Source organism: Agelaius tricolor, unplaced genomic scaffold, assembly GCF_023055355.1.
Source record: "Agelaius tricolor isolate 1412-34295 unplaced genomic scaffold, bAgeTri1.0.p SCAF_7, whole genome shotgun sequence".
Taxonomy (NCBI): Eukaryota; Metazoa; Chordata; class Aves; order Passeriformes; family Icteridae; genus Agelaius; species Agelaius tricolor.
This window is the reverse complement of record NW_027269267.1, coordinates 27762589-27789816: the sequence shown is the minus strand read 5'-3', so window position 1 is coordinate 27789816 and position 27228 is coordinate 27762589. Positions and strand designations below refer to the sequence as shown.

Below are 27228 nucleotides of genomic sequence, written 5' to 3'. Positions count from 1 at the left end.
GTTTGCTGTAAATCCTGCTTATTTCTTTGAAGTCCTTGAAATCTCCAAAGGAAAGATTTAATAAAAAGTACTTAACAATATTACTAGAGTTTTTGTATGATTTCTGTTTCAGAATGGGGCATTTACTTGTCTGATGAGTAGTACATTTTACAGTTACAAGTTAGAAAAAGGAGGTAATTTTTTTTGTAAAATAGTGAAAGCTATGTAAGCAATATTAGAGGAAAAATGTGGTCAATCTGTAGTTGTGTGTAAGTTAAATGAGTATCTTTGCATTAGCTGTAGTTGCAGTGGATTTCCTTGGGAATGCTTTAAGACACATTGAGATCTTCTCACATAACACCTATTGCAGAGAGTACTAGCAAACAAAGACTCAAAAAGTTTGGAGGAAGACCAGCCTAACTTTGGGGGTGTGGAAAGAAAGAGTAGTGAAGAAGAGTGAATTCATGGAAGGAGAGAAATGAAAGCTAGAATATTTTCAGTAAAATAAAACCTTGCTATTTTACCAAATCTGAGGTACTTAAATCGAAGGTCCAGAGAAGATTAAATATAAAACAAATTTCAGGAGTAAGAGATGAATGACAGTGGATATGCAGGTTGTATTTAATAATTCATATGTTTGTGTTGTAAACCAGAGCCCCAGTCTCAACAAGGCATAGGGTTAGTTTCTCACTCTGTGTGATTCAGTGTAAGCAAAGCCAGAAACATGAGTTGAAACCCCAAAACACAGTCACAACTTTTTGTAAATATTCGGAAGAGTGAGCTGTAAGTAAAAGCTTTGTCATTGATTTTAGTTCATAAATGCATCCCACATCTGAATTGTTTGAGAAATATACATGTATTTAGTTGGTCTGGGTAGAATAGGCAGCAATAGAAGCTACAGGCTGTGCATGTTGCTCTCAGTTTCTGTAATAGGCAGTACAGAGCTTGTTTTTCTCACTGCTGACTGAACATGCAAATTTGGACATGAAGAACTTCACATTAGAAAGTTTGTCCAACTCTTTTAACACTTAACTGGAACTTACTGTTTCTCAACTAGTCTCTTTTAGAACATGGTCTTAAATTTGATATTCCTACAGCAACATGAGGCAGAAGTTAAGCAGCTGACAGAAGCCTTGAGAGAAATAACTAAAGAAAACAGGAGGCTGAAGTCGTCATATGACAGCTTGAGGGATGTGAATGACTCTTTAAGAAAGCAGGTAAACTTTATTATTTCCTGTCATAAATAATTCTACAAGTTACAGTCAACAAATATTTGAGCAGCTTGAGTTTGCAAAATTGCAGACCTTTTGTTTCTCTAAGACCAGAATTGTATGAATGACTGAAAATATTTTTCTCACTTGTTTCTAGTACTTGAAATTTAGCCTTTCTGGTCTTTTACAATATAAAAAAGAAGTAGGATTTATTCTACCGACTCACTAGCTACAGCTAATTGTTAGGAAGGGAAAGTCCATTGAGAATGGATGGAGAGAAAGTATTTTATTCCATTTTATAATGGAATCCACCTGTGCAGATTTGTTATGCCAAATTGCTATGCTGATTCTACTAAATAAAAACTAGAATGATTATTTCTAACTTCATGTTTGGTCAGTATTTTCAGTTATTTTTGCAAATTTTAATGAAGGCAGTACTTTCTCAATTTGTAAACTAGAATGGTGTGTTTCATAGTAATGCATAGAGTAGGAATTTGTCTCACGTGACTTTTAAGTCTGATCTAAAATGGTGATACACAAATTAACTAAATTATTTGAGCATTGTTTATTCATTGACCTAATTAATGTTCTGATAATCTGAATACAGTAAAAATCTACAATAGAGCCTTATTCTTTTCCTTAAGAAGGTCAGACTTAACTCACAGGATGTTGATAGTTCTGATGCAACCCATCTGTCTTGTTATTTCCTATCACTATAAAATCTTTGCATTTCTGTGCAAACTGAGAGCTTCTGTGGTGATCATGCTGTTTGTTGTATGGATAGAGCATGGTGGGTTTTTTTATTTAAATGGAGGTTGCAGTTTTCCTGATCTTTTCTCACCAAGGAAACTGTTTTTCTTAGCATGGTCAGTAACCACCTTCCCCATTAACAAGACTATGATTAACATTCTTGAATTTGTGCCTTTTTGTCACTTCTTCATGACAAGTAATCAAATGTGAAGTGCATGTATATCTAAGAGTGCCATTGTAGTGCTTATTCTTCTCCTGCACTCTGAAATGTTGGGCTGCAGAGATACTGCTGGTGTCTTATTTATCCTGGAACTTATCCTTATTTATCTTATCACCACAGAGGTGATAAGAGTCTAACACCTTGGAACTATTCAAAAGCTGTCTGGACATAGCAGCCAGACATAAGCACCACACTGACACTTCTTCCTGGCCCAGCTTGAGCTGGGGGTTGGACCAGGTGTCTTCCAGAGGTGCTCTCAAATCTCAACCAGTCTGATTCTGTAATTTGTTGAGGGAAGTGGATGATGATTTTCTTTCTATCACTTTTCATGCTAATAAGAAAAAACTTAAATAATTTAGCTGCTCCACAACATTAAGTTACTTCAGTGTGATAATTAAGTCATGATGTGAGTTTGGAATTTACAGACAGTTTAATATTTTCTGCTTCTTTCAGTTAAGTGATGTAACTGAGTTGAACAAGAAGTTGGAAGGTCAAGCACGAAAAGCAAAAGCTCGTTTAGAAAATCTACAAGTAAGGTTTGTTCTTACATGTACCTGCTTTTATAGGTAACCAGTGAAATATAATTCATTGTTATATTTTGTTTAGAGGAAGCATGAATTTTCAAAGGTATGGAAATCTGATGATTTGTGTCAAGTGATGAAAGAAGGCAAACCTGTGAAACAGGAAAAAGTGATGGCAAAATCAAGAACTGCTACGGTAAGAATTAAGCAGAAGTCTTGAATCTATTCATTTGGAAGATATTAGGCAGTGTAATGTTTTCTCTGCATCTGCTAGAAACTGCAAAATGTAGCTTTTTATTTTATGAGGTACATTAAGAAGAGAAACAGATTATATTGGGGAAAACCCACACTTAACAAAGAGTTAACTTTGTTGCTAAAAATATGTCTTGGATTTCATATTGCTTATGTGTATGTATATATTATTATTTATATGGCAAGTTTTCCTCCTCAGTTCATATTATCTTTCATCTGCCTTTTATAACCTGCACTCACTGTCACAGGTTTCTTTTGCTGCATCAGAACAAATCTTAGACTCATTCTGGTTACTGCCACAGTACAGCACTATACTTATGAATAACACCAGCTAAAAAGTAGTCTTTCAGAATCCAATAAAGAATCTTAATCTTCTAAACCAAAAGTGGTATGCTGCTATTATTTTTTTGAGAAATAATCTTTAGTGGAGGACTGAGATTAAATGCAGTGTTCATTCACAGTTCCAAAACAATCAGCTTTTTTCCTTAAAAAACCTTCTTACATCACTTAATGAAATTCTTTCTGTCTCCATGTTGTTCCATTTATGGTATTACTCTGCCAGTGTCTCCCAGCTGGTTATGCTTTTTTTTCCAGCTAGAGGTAAACTGTGAAATGAGAAAGATATTCACACCACCCTGTCTAATTGATCTGCAGTGAATGCCTTAAAACTGTGCTGTCTATATATAGCCAACAAATTCTCTTTATATAGGTTTTAGCATACTTTGGTTGCATGTGAAATACAAATAGTATCAGTAGTTATAGTTCTGAGTGAAGAGGAAAGGAGTTATCTGAAGGTAGACAGAAGAAAAATTTTGAGGTCTTTAGGGAATTGTTCATGCAGTCTGTCTTCAGGGATCTCTGGATTTCTTTTGTAGAGTATTTAATTGCAATGTAGTAGAGCCAAGATGAGAGCTTCATTAAATTTTTGTTCTTTTTTTAAACATAATTAATTAATACTAGTTACCCAGTTAAATTTATCAACAGTGGATTGCATGAAATGAAACAAAGTAGGTCTAGTGTATTGAAATAAGAATTTCCCACACTCTTTAAAGTGAAGGACTTTAAAGTTTTGTTTTCTCCTGTATTTCATTTGTCCAGAATTATAAAGTGTAGTGATTCTGAATTAATTTTTTTCCAAGCTGTTTTACTACCATTTCATCAAGTACAAAATAAATTATGGCCATATTTTTTTCACACCCAGAAATCATCACTATAGGTGTTTGTTTTGCACTGGGGAGTGAAGTATGAAAGAAAGAGAAAGAAACACTGCAGGGTTCCTTCTGGATCTTTGTAGGAAAGGCTGACAATAAATGGCTTCATTAAATGGCTATTAAAATAAAACAGAGTAAGAGGAGGAATATAGAGAGTGAGTAAATGATGTGTCCCTTTAGATGCTGGGAACGTTGTGTTTGTGAGCATCAAATGGAGCCCTGGTGGACTTTTCTCAGGCCATGCTGAGCAGTGCCTGTCCATTGAAAGAAGCCCCTCCTTTTTGGCCACTCAACATATATATCATTTTACATAACTTGCAAGAAAACAACTCTGTTCATGAAGGACGTTCATGGGAGAAGAGCTTGTTGCACTTTTAGACAAGGCCAAGGCCAGGCAGGATCAGCAGTACCAAGAGGGAGCTGCCTGAGCTTACCCTGCAGCCAAGCACAGGATAAACTGTGCAGTTGGTTATTTGTGCAGCACAGCACAGGCTGCACTGCTCCAGTTAACTGTGGTGTGGATCTCTGACTCCTTGATGTACAGGGGTCTCCCAGTCAGGACTGCCACCTTCCCACCTTTGATCTGCATACAGTTTACCTTTCCCAGAGATGCTGTAAGGTACAGTTCCTTTCATACTATACAGGCTTCTCAAACCCTAGGTACAAGGGCCAGCAGAGCTCACATGGCCTGTTCAAGATCACGGTCTGCTTGAATGCATTTTCCACAAGCTCACACTACAGTAACTCACCTCTCAGATTTTATCAGGCATAAAATTCTCATCCTTTCTATTATGCCTAATATTTCATAGCTAATGTACTGTCATGTATTTTAGTCTGTTACTGCTTTAGCTTAGACAAAGCATTAAATTGAAAGCTGAAATATCTGATGATGTGAATATATTACAGCTACCATTGAATTCACAAGTCTATGAGCTCTTAACTTATCTTATGGATTGGATCTCTGACCAGCATCTTAGCAAAATAAAAACAAAAGAAGAGAGTCATAAACCTAGGGTTACCCAGAGCTCAAAGAACTCCTGTACTCAGGAAATGTGTATGAAGGTAAAGGGGTTTGGGTTGTTTGCTTGGGTTGTTTGCTTGTGTTAATATGTTTTCCGATTTTGCTATGCTTTAAATGATTCTGAGAGTATAACAGGCCATCGTGTAATTAAAATAAAATAATTGTTAGTAAATCAACATTCATTTCAGCAGTAAGACATAATACATTTGCAAAGCAAATGGATAATTTTTAATAAGTGTGATATCCTGTCTCAACCTAAGAGCTTCAGCATTCTATTTCAAGTAACTTCTGTGAGGTGATAGCTTGTCTTGTGTTTTATGTGTGATGCATTGTTTTAAGGATATCAACAGATCAAATTTAAAATATTTTTATGCCTCTTTAGATACTAAAATTTCAATTTATCACCAATAAAAGGTGATCCTGTGCTGTATTTCAACACCTCTATTGTTTTTCTTGTGATACCAAGATTTAGAAATCAGTGAGGTGTTCAGAAAATTCACTTTGTTGTATTTATTTATTATATAAAAGATTTGTAGTCACTGTGATTGGATTTACATGAGATTAAGCTCACATGTATCTCCATTCCTACATGTAAACCTATGTAAAATTTAACACCTGTGTATGCATATAATTCTGGTAGCTGTACTGGATCTGCCCAGAGAACATTAGCATATGTAAACTGATAAATTCCAAGAGAAAGTTAGGAGGTTTGTTTGTTTGTTTTTCACTTACACTTAGCTTATAGAATAGTTCATATATATACTGCATGTAATTCTATTTTTCTATATTTTTGCAGCTTTTGCCTATAGCTGCTGAGCAACTCCAGTGGATGCCATATGTGAATCCTAAACTGCACATGCCTGTGATTAAATTTATTTACTGGTCTATAAGACAGTTAGACACTGATACACAGGTAAAACAAGTAGTCATCCTGCAGTATATTTAAAAAAAATCACAGAAGATATTAATGGATTTTGCATATTAAATATATATGAAAAATGGATATTTTCAGGTAGCATATAGAAAAGAAACTGCTGTCTTTGTAAGACATAAATTCATAGCATTGATCACAGAAAGTGGCAAATGAAAAACAAATTCTTCTTCAAGTTAAATTTAAATTTTGCACTGTGTATTTAAATGTAGTTTCCCTATGTATGTGATCTCTTTTGTGATGTCTAAGCACATCTGAAGTTATATTTTTGCATATGTATTAACAAAGCTTGCACTAGAGAAGGCAGTTATTTTATTGTGTCATTTATGAGAATGAGATTTGTTGAAAGTGATGGAAGTAAGTGGCAAAGCAGTGAAGAAATTTTGATTTTTCTGTCCTCTGCTTGGTGTCTAACCACAAGACATTCCTTGCTCTTTTTTACCAGACTGCCATAAGAAAATATTTAGCAATATAATAAAGAAAAAGACAGTTGTCATACTGTACAGAGCCAGCATAGTACTGTCAATGTTCATTTGCTAAATCAAATGCTAGAAACTTTGTAAATATCCTGAGTTTAAATTCAATACAATAGTAAGATGTTTGGTTTAGTTCTAATAAGTGACTATATTTTAAACAAGCATATTGTGAATTTTGATTCTGTGGAAATATTTTTATAGAGTTTATGATGAAAATCTAGTAGATGTTACCTCTGTAGTGTTCTTCAGCTTCGTATTTAGACCTTGATTCTGAACATGTTTTTAAAGGATATAACTTCAGGCAAGCTTACAAAATTGAGTTGACTGAAACAGCTTTTTCTGGAACCAGAGGCAACTTAAATAATGTCAGAGTATCCAGGACCTTCACTAATTAATCTCTTGCTGAAGTCTGTGTTGATAAGACACCAGGTTAATATTGTTCAACAGCTTTTGAAACAAAGCAGTATCTCCTATGCTGATTATATTCCTATACATGGTCAAAGCATTTGCAATTTAATGTTTAATTGCATGGAGAACATATGTATGTCAAGTAGTAATGTTTGCACTAACTACATGCACTGTTTGAAGCAGCACACAACAATGAGATCAACCATGAGGAGACTTGGTGAAGATATCTTCAAAGGCATAGTGAGTAAGGGAAACCCACACAGTTCTTCTGAACAGCCTACAGAAAGTAAATCAAAGTCAGCAGCTTTCTTCAAGAGTTTCTGTATGCCTCTGAGGTTTCTGTCGACTTTGATTGTGCTTAAAACAGTGAAACAAGGTAGGTCAAGATTTTTTTAACATGAATTTATCTATTTCAGTCATGTGCCTGGACAAAAAGCATTTTAATGATACTGTGGAGTCTATTATGCTTTATTAGTGAAAAGTGATTTTACTTGGGTATTGTGAAGCAAAATATACAAGTATAAATCTTGCTATTATTCATTTTATGTTAGAATTTGTGTTTTTGTCAGTATGATGACTTGGCAAGTCAGCATTACTGAAGAGGGGGGAGAAGATAAAGGTTTCAAAGTAGACACTGTGAGATTACACAAATCAGATTGTGTCCGAACAGTGTGAGAAAAGATGTGAAAAATACAACTCAAAGAATAAGGTAACTCTTCTCTCAGCTGATTTTTTAACTGCAACCTTCAGTTTTAATGTCTCATCTTTCTTCAGGAGAAACAGGGAACAAGGTGTTGCAGGTCCTTTATTATGGCAGTCAGACAGAAAAGTAAATACCATTAGGAGCAGGTGTAAGATGTGATTCCTGCTTACCTGTAGCAACTCAGCAGTACTGTGTGTCTGAATAACAGGTTATTCTGCAAGAATAAATTTTACAAGAATAGCATAAGAATGAACCTCTCTATAACCCTTTTCCAACTCTTTGTGGTATTAACCACTTATTTTCCCTTTTCAAAGACAGTCTAAAAGCATGGATCATTTTGATAGCAAGTAATTTTTTAGTGGGGTTACAACTGAGCAATCTAACCTAACCTCAGAGAAGGTTCTGCTTTCAACAGGAAGGTTGGACTAGATGCCAACCTAAATTATTTCATGTTTCTATTTTTGCTATAAATTTTCCTCAGAATGGTTTGTATTTTAAAATATCTTTACAGGTAACATGTTTCTTTTGTCAATAACACTAAGATTAATATAGGTTACAGAGATGTTAATTTTCAAGGTACTCCTGAAATATCATGCAAAAATGTCAAAATCAGATGCCTGCTTTGACATCTGATTTTTTTAGTCTGTTCCATGAAATATGTTTAATTTTGGAGCATTTCTTAGACAGCAGAGATCCATGTCACAAAATTGCTACTATCTGTGGCACCCTGATTGACACAAAACAGGAATGCCAAATATTTTCAATGGATAGATAATGAATAGAGTTTTTATTCATGAAAGCCATGCTTCTGGATTAGATGTTTAAGCAGATTAGTATGTTTTTATGCTTAATGACCTGTGCAATAATTTATATTGTAAGTATTTATTTTAAACACAGGAATAAAATATGGTGGAAGACCATTCATGAACTAACACAGTGGTCCAGCTGTTGGAGGGAACTATTTCAGTGAAGCATGATAATTAGTCTCAAATGGATACTCACATTCTAGGAATGTTTGATAAAAACAGTGTAAGAAGAATTGAAATAAAAAACTAGTCATTGCATAGACTGATTTTCCCTAAGCAGATGAACACTCCTGATTAGAATGAATCAGTTTAGCTTTTCATGCTTGCTTTGTACTGCTGGCTGCTGTAGCACAGAAAATATGATCTGTTGTTAAACATATGTCAGATATCACCGTGTATGAATTTTGATCACTCTGACCACATGGCACTAATGATCTGGTGATAAAATAGCAGATTTTGTTTGAGCATATGTCCTCATTCCTTCAAAATGTCAGTATCCAGCAGATGGCACCATAGCTAAACTTATGCAGTAGGATAAATTGTTTCCTTCTGCTTAATTTTCTGTGCTCCAGATGATCAATGCAATACCAAGATACTGAGGAAGATTTGACAGCAGGAAGTTAAGAAAATAGATTTGTCCACTTAATCTACATCCTTTTTATAATTTCTCAGAATGGATGAGAATATAAAGTGTTTACACTGAAATATACAGCTTTTTATAGAAGGAATGGGACTAGTTGCTCTCATGAAAATAATTGCTCTCACTCAGACAAATCAGCCACTGACTCCCTTAATAGAGGTTTCCCAGATGTTGAAACCAGCATTGTCTCAAACTGTGTGAGTTTGTATTTTCTTTCCTCTAACAAAATATTTGCAGGACTTTACATTTGTAGGTATATTTTTCTTAAACATATGAATTGTAGTTAATCTTTTTCTCCACTCACAATGGATTGTTAAGGAATAAAAATAGGCAGAGGGTGTCTTCAAATAATAAGTAAATTTAATATTTTCAGATATTTAACTTTTAAGTGTGTATCTGCCATGGTAGCTGTCAGATAGTTGTTCACAAGCTTAATGAAACAAGGATTATAGAAGTTTTATTGCCTGTATTTGGTATTTTCAGTGGATTACCTGGCTCAGGCATTTGAGTCCCTTCGTGCAGACTTGAAGACAGATGAAGGGAAGGCATTATTTTTGGAATACCAATGTGTGCCTGTCGTATTAAGTCACCTAAAAGTATCCAGTACAAGTCTGCTTTCCAGAGCTCTTGATGGATTACTTCAGATGACCATGGAATCTGGTAAATGTGGGTAATAACAAAAAAAAAAATCATTATGAAAACAGGTGAGGAAAGCATATAAACAATGGACAAGCATATAAAAATACAGTGTAAAAGCTGTATAGTCTAATGTACTATTAGCAATTCTTTGTATTGTGTACATTCAGTAAAGACATAAAATGCATTTCTGAATTGTCCCTCTTTTTCTGAGTCATCTTGTGTTTTCCTCTCCCTCTCAGCCACTGTTTTGTATTTCATCCTGGTTACTTTCTTATTTCTTGCTGTGAAATTTTGTAGCTATTTTTTGGTTGGGTTTCATTTTATTCCACTGTATTACCTTGCTGATATTTTTCTTTGAAGTCAGGCTGTGCCAGGGAACCCAAATCATGAAAACCTGCCAGAACGTGGAGATAAAAAATAGGTTCTATTTTAATTATTTTCCTAGTTTGGATGACCAGCTCATCCCCAATCATTTTTCAGTTTCTAGGGTTTGGAAATGGTATTTCTAGATGAGATGTTTATGTTTTGCTGAATTTTACTGTGCCTTGGACCTAGAAAAGCATTTGTAATCTTATTTGCCACAGCATTTTTCCAGGTGATACAGGTAAGGATCAATTGATAACCACCTGGGTGAGCATGAAGGTAGTGACACATTCCAATGCCACGTTGAATAAACCTTGTGAGTGGGTTTTTTTTAAAGATAAAATCACTCACTGCCTTTAAGAACAGAAAATGCATATTGCTTTGGAAGTATTTTGTTATTATGCATTGCACTAGTAAAATAGAAAGCATGTTTGACTTGGGATGGTATAGCATTGAGAAAAAAGCAATTTTGTAGCAACCTAAGTTCAAAAATATTTAACTAAAGTTCTATTCTTCCTTGCAGTATTTTTCTGACCAGGTAATGAATGCAGTCTTACACTTTTCTTCCTAATAGTCATAACTGTGATGGGGAAATAATTAATTGAATGCACAAAGGTAACCATCTAAGCAAGATGGACAGTGTTTGGTATTTCTTTGGGTAATGACTGTGACAGTACATCTTCAGTTACCTAGCATATCATTCTGATACACTAGGTGCCTGCAGTTTGAAGAATAATGAAGATACATTGTGAGACTCAAATTTTGCTTTCTTGCTTCTCAGAGAAGCTGTGTCTATGTAAAATCAGAGAAGGAAGACTACTGTTTAATTAAATTGACATTTGATTGAAAATTATTTCTTGGCAACTGGATATAAAGATTATATTATGTAGAGCCTCTTTGGTAGAATAAATTGCCAATACACAAATTAGGCATGGTCTGCTCTTTTCCAATACATAGTGTTTTGCAAGAAATTTTTAACAATGAGAAATAGTGTTGCTGATGGGAAATGGGGTTTTCATTCCTTTGTAAGTTTCCAATTAAAAAGTCATTAAAGACAAACTTTGGAAGGCAGCAGTGACTTATTCAGAAGAGAACTTTCTGTGTTAGAGTAAAACAGGAATTCATGCTCAGTTTTAAAGCTGTATTCATGTGCAGCCCTAAATATGAAGACATAGGTAGTGGCCATATATTAAAATATGGAGTCATATTACCCAAAAAGACAGCATCCAGTCAACAGGAGGCAAAGTCTAGACTTCTATTTTTTAATGTAATGTATACCATCCTAGGCATTCTCTCAATTTGTTGCAGTAATTTTCTGGCTCTATAGGAGTGTTACAATACTCTTGCTCAAAAATAATACCTTTAGAGATGAAGCTATTAGAAATTAAATTGGAAAAAAGGCCAGTGGAAATTTTTCTAGCATATAATTTTCTATAACTTTGTTTTTTAAGTTTTTTTTTTAATGGAGTGTTTTTACAGATTTGAATCTTAGTTGTCCAGGCTGAAAAATGTGAATCAGATATGAAATAACCACTGTGTTGCAGTACTACTTCCTGTAACTGCCTGTACATTTTTTTTTATAATAAGCAATGAATGTTAATGTTTCTGTGCAGTCCAGACTTAGCTGAAGTCCTTAGGTAGGTTCTCTCTCCTGTGAGAAATTATTTTTCTCATGTTCCAGAAATGAAGCCTAGGTTTCCCTCAAATACTGAGGATAATTATTTAAGCTGCATATGAAGAATCACAGAATCATAGAATGTGCTGAGTTGGAAGGGACCCATCAGGATCATCAAGTCCAATGCCTGGCCTTGTGCAGGACACCCCAAGAGTCACACCCTGTGCTCCGGAATGTTGTGCAAATGCCTCTTGAATTCAGACAGGCTTCGTGCTGTGATCACTTCCCTGAGGAGCCTCTTCCAGTGTTCAACCACCCTTTCCATGGATATCCAACCTAAACCTCCCCTGACTCAGCTTCATGTCATTTCCTCAATTTCTCACACTGGTCATGAGAGTGAAGAGATTGATGTCTGCCCCTTCTCTTCCCTCATGAGGATATTGATGACTGCAAGGAGGTCTCCACTCAGTCTCCTCCAGGCTGAACAGACCAAGTGACCTCAGCAGCTCCTCATAAGGCTTCCTCTCTTTGCCATCCTCATGGCCTTGCTTTGGACAGTCTCATACTTTAATGACTTCTCTATATTTTATTCCCCAAACTGTCCCCTGCACTCGAGGTGAGGCCACCCCAGCTCAGAGCAGAGCAGGACAATCCCCTCCCTTGCCCAGCTGGCCATGCTGTCCCTGATGCCCCCCAGGACAGGGCTGGCCCTCCTGGCTGCCAGGGCACTGCTGGCTCAGGTTCAGTTTTCTGCTGACCAGGACCCCCAGGTCCCTTTCTTCAGTGCTGCTCTCCCGCCTCTCATTCCCCACTCTGCCCGTTGCCCCATCTTAAGTGCAGAATCTGGCACTTTACAGTGTTAAACTTCATATGGTTCAGCTCTCTAACTTGTTGAGGTCTCTCTGAAGGTACCTATTAGTCTAAGACAGATATTTCTCTTGATGGAAGCTAGAATGAGAGTCTGCAGTACTGCTTAAGCAGATTTGGGATTGGTTTGCATGTTCTTACATTTTGGATCAGTATCATTATTTGGCTTCATAGTATGTCTGGTACAGTGGGTTCAGAATTCAGGTTTCCCTTGCAAGTTCACACAACACTGATGGTGCTTCACTTACTGAAACTACAATGTCAAATGCAACAGCTGAGGCATTAGTATCATCTTTTTTCTCTCTCTGTCCAAGACTTTAATGGCAAATTAAAATTAATAGTCTCTCTGCTGTGGATGTTACTGGCAGACAGCCTTTCATGCAGTCCATCTCTCTTCAGGAGTTAAGCATCAACAATCTGTGAGAGTCCCGACACCAACATTTCAATGGAAAATGATAGAGGTCTGAAAGGTGACATACCTCAGTACTTTTTTCTCTTTCTGCATCTCCTCTGTACAGGGTAGATAACACCTGGAGTGTACCTCTCCAGCTGAGCCACTTGTGGAATTCTGTGAAGAAATGTTTAAGACTTTTGGTACCCCTAGGAAGCTAATTTCTATGTGCTTCTTGAAACTTAGTTGCATCAAGTTTGGCTGCACTGTTATTTTCCTGACATCTGTGAGTTTCCATGCCATTGTATAATTCTAAAAAAACTAATTCCACTATTTTGTCCTAATATAATGGGATGGCCCTGGCTGAACATCAGGTGCCCACCAAACCACTCTGACACTCCCCTCCTCAGCAAAATAGGGAAAAAAATAAGATTGAAGAAATAAATTTTGGGTCAAGATAAAGGCAGTTTATTAAAGCAGAAGCAAAGTCCACATGTGGAACCAAAGGAAACCAAAAGATCCCATCAGTAGATAGTATCTGACCACTTCCTGGGAAGTGGGGCTTCAGCATGCATAGAGTTTGCTCCAGAAGACATGTCATAAATAAGGAATGCCCCATTCCCCTCTCATGTCTTCCTCCTCCTCTCTTCCTTTGGCTTGTATTGCTGAGCTAATGCCATATGGTATGGGAGTCACTTTGGCTCAGCTGCTCTGCCTGTGTCCCCTCCCAGGATCGTGCCCAACCCCAGCCTGCAGGTGAGGGGGAATTTACAGAGACAGTGTTGACACTGTGCTGGCACTGCTCAGCAGTAGCCAAGGACTGGTGTGTTACCAGCACCTTTCTAGCTTCCCATACAAAGCACAGCACTTTGAGGGCTGCTGTGAAGAAAATTAGCTCTTGTCTCAACCAGACCAGTACACCCAATCATTAACATATTTGGAATTGTAACAATGTGTGTGATATACAGAATATACATGTATGTGTGGTATAAATATATATATATATATATATATATATATATATATATATATATATATATATATATATATATATATATATATATATGCTGATCTTGTTTGCCTCACCTCTTTTACACAAATCTTAAGGCCTAAGGAAGAGGTAAAATGTTCTACTGATCATTGTTCTTGTCATATACAAACTCATTCATAGTTGGACCAAAGGCTGACTTTTAAATGTCAGGGGAGAAAAAAGTTGAGGTTAGTATGCTCCTCAGGGCATAAGAGTGAGAGGAGCTGCTAAAGATGTTATGCAGTAATTCAGACAGTTTACTTTGTGTCAAAAGAACTTCAGTTTCAGTTTACTTTTATGCTCTCATAGTATTGGGGTTTTTTCCATATTCCAGTACTTCTGTGGATTCTGTTCTTTACTTTTACTGTTTGTAGATTTGAGGAATAAAGTTTTGCAGCTGTGTGGGTCCTTACCTAACCACTTGCATTTTGTTAGCAAATTGCTTATTTTAACCTGTGCTAGAAAGTTAATAAGTAACTGAAATGAAAATGTAGGTAATTCTTATGATAAACAATATAATTCTAAGGAATTTATATTTCATGTTTTTTATATGCTGGAGAATTTTCTTTTTTCAGATGAGCTCAGTGGCCTAAGTTGTAGTCTGGTTAGTTTAGTCAGCTCCCTTTAGGGGAAGTAACAGGTTGCTTCTAAATTCTAAATGTGGGAGTTAACAGCTTGTTGTGAACATGATAGTAGAAAATCAACTCTACAAAGATATTTTATCTCTTTTCTCTTATTAGATTCTGCTAATGTTTTTGTTTCAAACTGTACATAATGGTGTATAAATTGGTTTAGCTATATTTTTACTGTAGCTATCTCATTGGTTCCTTTCTTGTTCCGTGGTCAGATAGGAGGACTGTCAGTTCAGTTACATCCTTTTCAATTTCTTTTTTGTGCTCCATACCCATTGCCAGTATTTCAATCCATGTTTGTTTTCTGGAGGATGCCAACCTTTCCCTTGCTACAAAGATTGACTGATGAAAGCAGAGTCAAGGGATCAAGTCCTGCAGTGTTATTTTAGTCATGGTGCTCTTTTCCTTGAATCTGAGGCTTCAGATGATTGCCATAACATTCAGCTTGATCCTTCTTTTGGTCTATGAATCTAATGAGTGACCTATAAAGGCATCTTCCTTGCTTTTCATTAAGGAAAAGGATATATCTATTCCTGCTCATTTAATAGGGAAGAAAGATTTCAGTACCAGAGCTTTTGAAGGTTTCCTTACTTTAGTTAAGGAAAGCAGGCTACCAGGCCATGGTGTTCAGTTTTTAGTCCCATCTCTAAGCTATGACCCTTGTGAAGACAGATCTAAAATCAAAATCTTCTCTGATAGAATTGTCATAGAAAGTAGGTTTAATATCTTGTTAAATGCTGAATGGCTTGTGATTGATTTCCACAAATGCAGAGTGCTCTGACTGCCTTTGAAATTTTGAGAGCAAAACATTAACTTCTACATGCCAATGTTTCAGTTTAGTCAAATGGCATATAATGTATTTATTGCTTAACAAAGCTCTTACCATTTCCCATTAAAATTACTATGAAAATTAATGTTTGATAATGAAAGTAATTGTTACTTCTAATTATCCAGATTGTTATAGTATGAAACAGTAGCTTCCAGGGCATCTTCATACCCCAAAGCTCCCTCCCTAAGAATACAAATTTCTTTCCTCAGCAGACCTTGTTTCTAGAACAGTAGTTGCACACACACAAGAGAATTCCTGGATACCAGACTTGAAACATTTTCTGGAAACAATATAGTAATAAATAGCATGACCTCATCAAGAAAATTTGTTCTGTGGGTGTTGAAGAACATCACATCATTGGTATTAAATTACTTTGTAGCTGAATACTTGTCATATGCAATCTTGTTCAATAATGTTCTTCCTGTCTTCTCACACTGCTTACTGTGTTTATTTTAAACCTGTAAATCAGTTTAAAGGGTTTCAAATGATGTAGTGAGTTTATATTCACCTATCAAAAATACCATTGTTAACTGCAGTCTGGTTCATGCCTGATTTGGAAACTGTTGACAGAGAGCTCCCTGCCTCAGTTTCACATTTTGCACTTTTATACAAAGACATCATATGTCTTAAATTCCTCCTGCAATGATATCTGACTGTGTCAGGTAGATTAGTACATTCCCCTTTTTCAACCTTAAGTTCATTCAATGAAATCCAAGCTTACCTGCTCACTGGGCATTACGAAACACTGGCATTTGCTTTAAATAAAACTTGAACATACTTTGTCTTCAGGCTTGTTTCTGTTTTGCAGAGAGTATATTTTATATTAGTGTGTACTTATTCACAAATCAAAATGAGAGCACCTTCAAAAAAATCTCAAAATGATGCTCTCAAGTTTACTGTAAGTTATGGCACATTCTGGTAGGGCTTAAGTGTGATTTCTTAACCATATTGACATAACTGAATAATTTTAATAACTTCAAAAATGAGCTGTATTTACATATTCACTGAACCTTACTTATAGTTTTAATTTTTTTTTGGAAGAAAATATTATGGTCATGGATAACCAAGTCTGTGTCCAGATGTAGTCTCATAGGGAAGTTAGTGAAGCCAGTGAAGATAAAAGGATTTTCTCCATAGTAAGAAGCTATGCTTATTTAAATGTAAACTGAAGTCTTCTTACATTGAGGAGTCTTCTTTTTCCCTTTTTGCTGGAATGCTTCCATAAATGATCCTAGGAATTCTACAACATGCACTGTTCTGTGGGTACTTCTAAAAAGTCAATGGTCAGAATTTGCCAAGAAAACTCAAACCTATCCCTTTATGTTTCCTTTTGAGTCTTAGCATTTTGAAACTTTACAGATTACATGCAGTGTGGCATGGAGTAAAAAATGCTCATATGCCTAAACAGATTAAAATTCAACATTTTCCAGCATATTATCTTCCTGGTAACTTTGCAGGATTGCAGCTTTTCAAGTGAGTTTATTCTGCAGCACTGGAAGGATAAAAATGTCTAGTTGGTGAATATTGTACTAAGGTAGGATTCCCCTCACCTGTGTGAAAAGCAGATGTGAAATTGTCCTGAGGACTTGTGTTTTGAAGCTATAATGATAGAAATGATTTACAACTTATATGGCATGAGCACTGAAATACAAACCATTTGAAAGGAAATCCTTCCTCTATTATCCTATCTTACCTTTGTAATTTTTTTTTCATTCTTCTGAAAACAGTGGATAATTGTGTTGGATTAATAGATGTTTTAGTTTAATATTTTAACCACAGATAAGGATGTCTAACTCTGTTAAATGCAGACTAGATAATGCTAGGACCCACCTATATGGGCTGAAAGCAAACAAGTACACCAAAACTTTGCACACATTTTTGTTAATGCTGTTAAAATTTAGTTTGAATACTTTGATTTTGATGAAATTCATTTAGTATGAAGTGCCCTTCTCTAATAACAAATAACATCTGTGTCATTATTTTCTCCCTCTTCTAGCAACAGTCTTGTAATGCTTAGCTATTTTGAATTTTGGACCCCTGTCTCATCTACTCCAAAACAATAAATAAAAGGAGCCATTAAATATAAAGTTATGTAGAGCCAAGTAGCCATTTCAGAAGTAAGGTTTCACTCTTCATTTTGGGTAATAACGTGGTTCTTAAGCAGTGTATCAATTTGAAGGTAGATGTGAATGTTAACTTTTAAAAATTATATTTTTGTTAAAAAGAGTTGGTTATATCAGTATTTGGATATACACATCCCCTTTCCAGTCAATTTAAGTTATGAAATCTTTAGAACACTCAAGTTTATTCAAGTAAGATCTTGTTTGCTCTTATTTACTAAACTTGTGTATTTTTAATAAAAACTTTGCAGTTTTATATTTTTCCATAAAATTATTTAAGTAGGAAAAATATTTTTATACGTATTTTGTTTTGTATTTGACTGTTAGAACTATTGTACTTTTTAGACAGCTTTTTTTTGGAACAATGTCATAATTGATATAATTCCATAATGAAAGGCTTTCCTTGGAAATGGAAATTTAAAATTGTATCATTTGAGTCATGTCTGTGCATTGTCAGAGCTCAGACTTTATATACCTTCTCACTTGCAATCTAGTGTTACAGAACTACAGGTGATGTTTTTATGCTAAGGTTTTCTTAGCATTTGTGTTTGGAACAAAGCTCCTTCAGGTGTGTGCTGAGAGAGTTGTGATTCCTTCTGTGATTCTGGTATTTCATTGAGCTTTTTCTGGCTTCTTGAACAAAGAAACCCATAGCAGTGTACAGCTTCAATTTAAAATGCTACCTAGGTTATTTGTAAAATGTTTTTTTCTCTCTGTCAGGCCTTATCAGAATCAGTCTTTAATGGTAAGGCCGTGTTGATTGCTCAAATACAAACTGAGTTCAATCAGCACAGCAAAAGCTTTCATCCTCTGATGATCAAATCCATCCTTTGATCCACTGATCATCAGTGATTTTCCAGGAAAAATGTATGTTGATTTTTAGTATATCAACTTTATGCTTCTGCTATTCTAGCAAGTAAGATAATTCTGATTTCCATGTATTTTATACCTGCTGCATTCTAAGCAGGCAGTTCCAGCATGGAATTTCAATAGACTATTCCTACTTTTATGCCATAGTCATTAACTAGTATACCAGATAAGCACAATTGCAAAAATCAGTTTTTAAAACTGAAGTTCATATTTAGTGAATTCCTTACACAGCACACCTTCCAGCCATTCTGCTAACCCCCATTTTCTGCAATATATCACGTGTTGCTTTCTCAAATGGTATTGACACTTAGATTAGTTGTAACTGCTGTAGCATTTATTTACCAGACAAAAATACCTGACTATTCTTCCTCAACAACTGGAGTTTCTATACACCTACTTACAGAAAAACCTATTGTACATTTTATTTTCTTTTTTATTTCTCAGCTTTAGTTCCTGAAAGGCACATATATTCCGTTTTCCATTCTTTGGTCCAAATCCAATAAATACATTGCATTGACTGTTCTCTCTTTGCAAAGTGTTGCTTCCTGACTTGTTTTTTACCAGTCTGGGGGTTTTTTACTTGTGTTTTTACCCACCAAATAGTGCACTCTTCCACATATTGAGCAGACAGCTTTTTCAGGAGAATGCTGTGAGAAACAGGGTTTTACTGAAGTCCAGGTAAACCATATCCACAGTCTTTTGCTCATCCACCAAGCAAGTTGCTTGGCTGTGGATGGAGATGAGGTTGGTCAAGCAGGACCTGCCTTTCATAAACCCATGTTTGTGCTGGTTAGGCCTGATCCCTGCACATGCCATGTGGGGACACTCAGAATGAGCTGCTCCATGACCTTCCCTGGCACCAAAGTTGGGCTGACAGGCCTCTGAATTGTCCTTCTGGTAGATGAGTGTCACATTTGCCTGGCTCCAGGTACCCAGGCCTTTCCCCATTAACCAGAACTGCTGGTGAATGATGAAATGTGGCTTGGTGAGCATTTCCCACTGGCTTCCTCAATACCCTTTGGTGGATCCCATCTGGTCCCATAGGCTTGTCTGAGTGGTGCATCAGGTCACTGACCATTTCCCCTTGGATTATGGGAGCCTCCTTCTACTCCCTGTCCCTGTCTTACAGCTCAGGAGGGTGGGTACCTGGAAAACAACCGGTCTTGTTATTAAAGACTGAGACAGTGAAGGCATTAGGTAGTCTTTTCCTCATCCTTTGCTTTGTTTCCACCTCACAGCCAGTAAAGGGTGGTGATACTCTTGGTGGGGGGACCCTGCTGCATCATTCACTTGCATTGCTGAGACGCGTTCTCTTTTCTCCCATCAGATCCTCTCTCAATTAGAAAATGAGGCAAAACTGTAATTGTTAATTTGTTGAAACACGAACTTAGAGTTGTCATTTTATTTCCTGAAGTCACATAGCTTTAGGTATGAAAACAGAATTTTCTGGGTAACTATAGCTGGTGAGATTTTATGCTGTGTGACTGATTACTTTGAGGGTAAATTTCATATGAATCCTGTCAACAATGATAAATTGCTTATTGTTCGTTGCAGTCTACCAATCAGGCCAAGTTAATGCAACTACAGCATGCTCTAATGTTTTAAGGATACCACTGGAGGCTTTTGCAGATTATTTTAAATTGTGACAAAGTCCTGTCAGGATAAATTCCAATTATATTTTTCTAAAATAGTTAAAAGCAAAATCTGTGCAGAATCTAAGCCACCAAAATATTTAAAAATATGAAGCTTATTATTTTTAGTTAATCAGCTAGAGATGCATTTAAATTAGACATTTTTTTTGTTCATTTTCTGAATACTTAGAATATAATCTTCAAAGGCTTATCTGAATTGAATATATAAACAGTGTACAGAAAGTCCATTTAAACATGTACTTTTTTCAGTTGGGTTTCACGTGATTAACTTTCCAAACATTTAGATATTATTATCATGTTAGCTTTTCTGTTTTATAGGAAAAATCTTCTGTCTTAAAAGTAATGTTGTCTTTTACATTAATTTGCAAAATTCAAAGTCAGAACATTCTTACAGCATATATATGTGTGTGTGTGTGTGTGTGTATTGTTTTTTTTTAATGTAATATGTTAAGGAACCAGTAAGAGCAGGGCAGCAAAGAAATATTCAGGTCAGCTAAATATGGTGTTTGTTTACCCTGCAGAAAAGGAATTAAAAGCACTTTATGGCTATTTAAGGGTATTTATAGGAATAAATTGTAGGATTGCCCTGTTCATCCAAGCAGTCTTTGTTACCTGCAGATAGCTCATGAATCAGAGGTCAGATGAGTCAGAAGTCATGCTAAATGAGTTTTTTAAAGCCATTTGTTGTCTTAACAGGCAATAGAAAGAAGAAAAGCCTTTCTTCTCAGTTTGTTTCTTGAATGTCAGCATTTTCACACATTTATTTATTCTTTTCTTCTCTTTCTGATAAGCATCTTTAGTAAGTAAGAGATACTGTTTCAAGTTTTTGTTGTTAAAACACGTTTCATCAGTGGTGCAGTGCATGCAGGTTGATAGGACCGACCATTTCTGTTTCTTGGGAATAGGCAGTCATTTGGGGGAACTGTTGCAAATTTTAGAAGAATCTCTATAAATTTGTAGGTCCATAGAATTACTATAAAGTTACAGACTATATAACTTGTAGTCCTAGATTTTCATTGCTTTAGAGAAGGTTATCTCTTCCTGCTATTTACAGAAATTTTACTTTAAACACTCTTCAGTGATAGAAATATTTGGCCAGGAAGCACTCTTAAGATGGCGACTGTGTTCATTGGGCTTTGCTTATTTGCTGTTTCTGTTCATAGTTTTGTCACCTCTTGTCATGGATTTTAACAAGCTAGACTCACTAGGGCATTACAGCATCATACCAGAAGTGAAATTTTAGTTAATCTTTTTTCCAGGTTTAAGGCTCTGCTGTATGTACTTAATAACCCCAGAGTTCTGCCACAGAGAGCAGTGGCTCAATGAAGAGCACCGAGTGTATGTCAGTCACGTATCACTAAATGTAGCACATGTGGTGAGCTCATCTAAGGATTTTCTGTTTGCTGTAATTGTCAGATAGCCCTGAGGGTTTTTTAATATGACAATTTCTGAAAAATAATACCTTCTGCAGAGAAAGTACAGAAATACTGAAAAAAATATTAAAAGTGGTATGCCTTGAAGACCATAAGCTAAAATAAAATGAGAAATAGTATCTTTACTTGTCTTTTTTTCACTGATTACTGCTTTCTTTTCTACTGTACTTCCATTCTGGTTTTATATTTATTGCTGTTACAATTTAGAGACAGCAAATTGTAGCTGGAAGTAGTACTAAAACAGAGAGGACAATGTGCATAAAATCATAGGTGTATTAAACATGGTAGGAAGAATGCAAAAAACACAGAAATAGATGTAAACAGAAAATCAACTTAATTTATAGCGATTTATTGCCTTGATAATGCATATGTCTTTGACTAATTGTTGTTTTGCATTGCTTTGGGTAAAGAACAGAGGATACTTCAGCTATGCAAACCACAAAACATCTGCCTACCTTTTCCAAACTTTACAGAACGTCAGTTGTTGTTGCTTTTTATTGCTGCAAGGTTGGCCTCTTGCTACCAAATTCTGTTATTATATTATCCTGCATCTGTATGATTTCCATCCACACATTCCATTATGTATGTTGTGGATTCCATCTGTTGAATTCAACATTTTAAATCAAAGGAGCAAAATCACCTCTGCTGAAAAGAAAGGAAAGATGTCATATAGCTGTAGTTTCTCTGATCTATGATAGAGGCATTTGCTGTTTCTCAGTGTCTTCATTTGAGGGTATAAACCAGCAAAGGCCCACAAGTCTCAAGAGTTCCCTGTGTATCAGAGGTGGCACTTGGTCATTTGTTGAAATAGGAATAACTGGGTCCTTACTGAATATTCAGCATAAAAGCACAGTGCAAAAATTAGTTATCTAGGCTCTTGGGCTGACTTTAAATGCCAAGTTGGTTTCTTTTTTAAGCCCTATTTCAAACAGTTTTCCATAGCATTTCTTCAGACTTTTTTATCAGTAAACCTTCTGAAATAAATTAAAACCTTGAATTCACTCCAAGGCTACTTGTTACATTTAATAAATTGTATGTCCTTGAATGAGGAAGGGGAAAATTTTGACCAAAACGTACATCCAGCCCTCTTTGTACTGATAAAAACATCTTGGTATCCTAATTATAAATTACAGTATTCAGAATATGAATTTTTCTTAATGTCTTGTTTGTTGGTTTATGCTGTCATTTGCATATTGCAGTTTCTTATTAAGTGGAACACATTAAATATTTTAACATTATGCAATTAAAATATTTTCTTCGCATGTGTATTCTTATAATGCAAATGCCTTGTGGTATATATATGAAAGTCTGTTAATTTTAAGGAAAAACAAATCATTATTTCTTTTCTTTATGTTTTTGCTAGAAATTAATCTGTAATATGAGAACCAAAAATTAAATAACCAGAGAACAGATTTAACCTTATTTTTAAGTTACTAGATTTTGGGAAAAAGGGTAGAGGGTAATGCTTTTCAGTGTGACATAAAAACTCATCTACTATTTTAAGGGAAGGGTTTTTTTGTTTAATTTTTGTACAGATCTCACTTTTACCTCTTAATTACTGTGTTTACTCTCTTGAAACTGAGTACAGGGACAGTATGCTGATGATGAAAGACTCTCAGGTCTCACACAATCTCTTACATGTACTATCCCTGCCCATGTGATCTGCAGCAGTTTAAAATATTTCTTTCTGAGTCTTTTGGCTCAGCTTAATGTTCCTCTCCCATGGTCTGAAGGAAAGAACCATGATAAATGAGCATTGCATAAACATTTTCAATGTAAGATTTTTTATTTGAGTTTAAAATTATTCTGTTTCCTGTTTTCCTTTGTTCTCAAGAGAATAGACACTGCTTTAATTCAAGGATCAATAGTGTCAGAACTCTAAGGAACCTGCATTTTTTCAGTTTTTAGTTTTACCTGAGTTTTGCATCACATGTTCAACAGAAACTGAAATATTTGGTTGTTGTAATTATGGCACAGCATGAAGCATTTAAGGCCTTCTAAAGGTATCAATAGCAGTTATACTTTCCTCTGCACTGAACTCTGTGGTACAGTTTTTAAATAATTTTCTTTTCCAGGTTCCTTACAGCCTTTCCTGGAAGCCTGCAGCAATGAATCCTTCTTCCAGACTTGTTCTGTATTGCTTCGAAGTTCTAAGCTAGATATTGCAGTTTTGGAAAAGCTCTGTGTTATACTGCAAAAACTCTCCAGAATAAAGTAATCCTTTATTACCATTATTCTGTTAGCTATTATTAGGTTAATGAACTTGGTGACCTTTTTTCTTTTCCAAAAACTCATCTCTGTTTTTCTGTTTATTCCCTCCACCATATACAATGCTGGACTTGTAATTGTAGCAGTTAAATTTAAACTGTTTCTGCCATAGAGGTTTAAGATAAGCTCCTCAATTAGTGCATAAATCTAGTTCAATTTGCAGAGTACAAACTAGAAAAAAGCCTCACAATGTAGACTTAAAGAGGAATTATTCCTTACATCTGCAGGTGACAAAAATGCTTAGAATTCTTAGAAGAGAAACCTAGACTTCCAGTTTTACTCAGATACTTAGTAGTAAGCACCTTTGAAATTTTAGTCTTACCTTTGACTTGCATTCAAGCTTCATCAGTTTTCATTTCCTCAAAAAAATTTAAGATTTTGAGCCAATTGAGCCCTTTTGGGAATGTTCAACTTTTTAAACTGTGTTCCCATTGCTTACTGATTATTGTAACAAAGGTCATCATATCAATAGCAATGTGCTGCTGGGCTTCACTGGCACATTGCTCAGTGGGGTTGTTTCATGATTGTAAGGGGATATCTAAACTGAGGAATTTTTACATTGGACTTAAAGCTGTTGACAAAACTGAGGTTTTCATTTCTTGTAAGGAATAAAATTGAACTCTAGGAAAAAAAAATTTCCTATAAAATCTAAAAGTATAACTGGCATTTACTAGTCAAAGTAAAATTGGCTCATAAATCCTAATTTTTTTATTTGTCTCTGAAATCTTATTTCAGATAAGTGAAAAGCCCTTTCCTTGAGCTTTCATTATACTATGTGTACATAGAGAAAACTGATGATTACTTACTTAAGTAAGTAAGAAAACTGATAATTTTTGTTAATTTTTTGCCAAGAAAAAATTACTCAAGAAAACTGATAATTTTTGTTAATTTTTTGCCAAATTTTTCTCACCATGCATTGAAAACCTTATGCTTAGAAACATATTGAGAAGAATTATATGAAATACTCAAAATAATGCACATTTTGCTTCATTAAAAATATATTTTCTGTAGCATCTTCAGTGTTTATATGAAACCTCTCAATTTTAAATTGACAGTTATTTTATTCCAAATCTTTTGCAGAAGCAATAAGAAGCTGTTTGAAATGTTTGGTCTTCATCGAATGTTCCAAGAACTGCGTAGAACTGTAGATCCAGGTCACACCTTCCTCTGTATAAACCTCAATTCAATTCTGCTGAATTTGGAATTCTTGACAGGTCACTCTCTTGACTCCAGTCTAAGCACAAGTCACTAGCACGAGCTTTCAATCCAATTATTGTTCTGTATAATTTATACCAGCTGCCTATGTTACTTGAAATTTAGAGGGTTTTTTTACTGATGGGTGTTGTGTGGATTCTCACTTACATTTTACTCTTTCAAAAAAAGGAAAATTAAAAACTTTGTAATATGCTAGATGGCTTTCTTCAATATTTTCTAAAGTGAAATAATGCTGCTGTTGTAAATGACTCATGCAATATAAGCAATTGAATCCTTAGAGTAAGCAGATCAGAAATACCAGTCTTTCCTTACAGGTATGAATCTAACTTACTTTTGACTTTTCAGAGAGTTTTATAAATTCTTTAATTTATTTTATGGTTGATAAGTAGCAGACAGATATCTTAGCAGATTATCTTTTGATAAACCTGCAGTTTTAATGATTAAAACCAGATTTTAATTTAACATAACTAGATGTATTGAATAAGAAATTTTGTTGGTTTGATTTCAGAATTTTCTTAGAGTTTGTTTGATCTTTTCCTGTATTTAAGTAACATTTAGTATTTTATCTTGCTTTGTATAGTGCAACTTTGGATGGTAGTATCTTTACAAATGTAAATAAAAGCATTTCTTAAAATGTCTGGCAAGAGTAATCTGTAACATAAAATGATTTTATTGCTTCTGCTGTATTTTGTTTTAATTTGCAATACAATCTTCACAGTACCCACATTTCTTTTCTGAGTATGAATATATTTTTGTCTGCCACAGTTCAGTGTTTAGAAGTTCTTACAAATTGGAAATAGGATACTTCTAAAAATTGAAATTAGTGTTCCATTGCTGATTCATACTGTAATTACTGAAAATCTCTATTTATAAAATTGAAAATGCAGTTAAAGCTTAAAGATCTGCTGTATTTTAGTCATTGACTAACACTGACATCAGTATAAATCTTCAGAGAGTTTTTATTTCTCATTTTTTGCCTTATTTGGTTGGTTGGTTTTGGTTTGGTGAGTTTTGGTTGGTTGGCTGAGGTTTTTTTATTTTGTTTGGTTTGGTTTGGTTTTGTCTTTTGGGGGGAGGCAAGGTAGGTGTTTTTGTTGTTGTTGTTGTTGTTGTTTTTTACTAGAAGTCTATGAACCAGTCTTTCAAATTGAATTCTAACTGCAAATATTTTTCCAGCAATTTGACTTAACATTTCTAACAAGCTTTTCTATGAAAGGAGTCTATACCAGATCTGGCACCAAGTATGTCTAGAAGAGAGAGCAAGCACTGTGCACTCTCTTGGCAGGAAACCAACTCTAGGTAATTTTTAAATAACACTAATCACAGATAAAAGAATTTCCTCACAAGCAATTACGTTTTGAAATAACTATTTCTTCATCAGTAGTTTTGGGTTTCTGTCAAATTTCACCAACAGTGCAAAAGCTTGCATATACCTTTGGCTGGAGACAAAATCCTGTTGTTTAGGAAGAATATTCCCCATCCTCATGTGCTTCTCCATCCACTACCATTTAAAAGTACTATAAAAATCAATGACAAACCTGTAGAAAGTTGCTGCTTTCTTATCTCCACAAGAATGTTGATTGTGCTCTTAGTTTTCAGCCTTTGTTGCTGTAGTTTAATCTACTAATCTTCCTTGGGATCCCAATTTAACACAAGGTGGCCATCTAATAATGGCAAAGGTAATGCATTTAAAAGAGAAACATTGAGTATGGTGTAGTTTTTAATATTGGTCCCTTGTGGTTTATATACAGTATTGTTTACACTCTAGAAAATTGAATCACAGCTAATTTCAAGTTTTTATGATCTAAATGTTAGGTTTCTGTTAAAATGCAAAATAAAAGGGTTTTCCAATCTGTTACATATTAATGCAGTATACTGACAACCTAAGCATTAGCCTTGTCATTTTGATCTTCTGCAGATTTTTCAAGGCCAGGTTAGATGGAGCATTGAGACCCTTGGTCTAGTGAGAGGCATCCCTGCCCTGAACATCTGCCTTTTGAGCCAGCCCACCCCAGTTGTTCACACCAGCCCTTGTCATGGCCTTGCTCAAACATCCCCATCCTGTTATCATTCCCCTGAGTGACCTTGGCAGTCTCTGTGGGAAAGGGGAAGAGAGGAAGCCACTTGCATTCCCTGCTGTCATTTGTGGACTTGTTTTGGCTTTTGGAAATGATA

General features: G+C 35.3%; 1 protein-coding gene across 1 annotated transcript in view; it reads left to right on the top strand.

Moving 5' to 3' along the window:
* The window catches only part of CCDC138 (coiled-coil domain containing 138), a 31499-nt gene extending 5810 nt beyond the window's left edge, over nt 1-25689 (top strand). The window contains exons 7-15 of the mRNA XM_071430729.1: nt 1077-1196; nt 2614-2691; nt 2767-2877; nt 5051-5206; nt 5962-6078; nt 7164-7356; nt 9613-9795; nt 23646-23784; nt 24919-25689. Of these exons, the coding sequence (XP_071286830.1) occupies nt 1077-1196; nt 2614-2691; nt 2767-2877; nt 5051-5206; nt 5962-6078; nt 7164-7356; nt 9613-9795; nt 23646-23784; nt 24919-25090 (1269 nt within the window). The 3' untranslated portion in view covers nt 25091-25689. The remainder of the gene's footprint in view (nt 1-1076; nt 1197-2613; nt 2692-2766; nt 2878-5050; nt 5207-5961; nt 6079-7163; nt 7357-9612; nt 9796-23645; nt 23785-24918) is intronic.
* The last annotated feature ends 1539 nt before the right edge of the window (nt 25690-27228 follow it).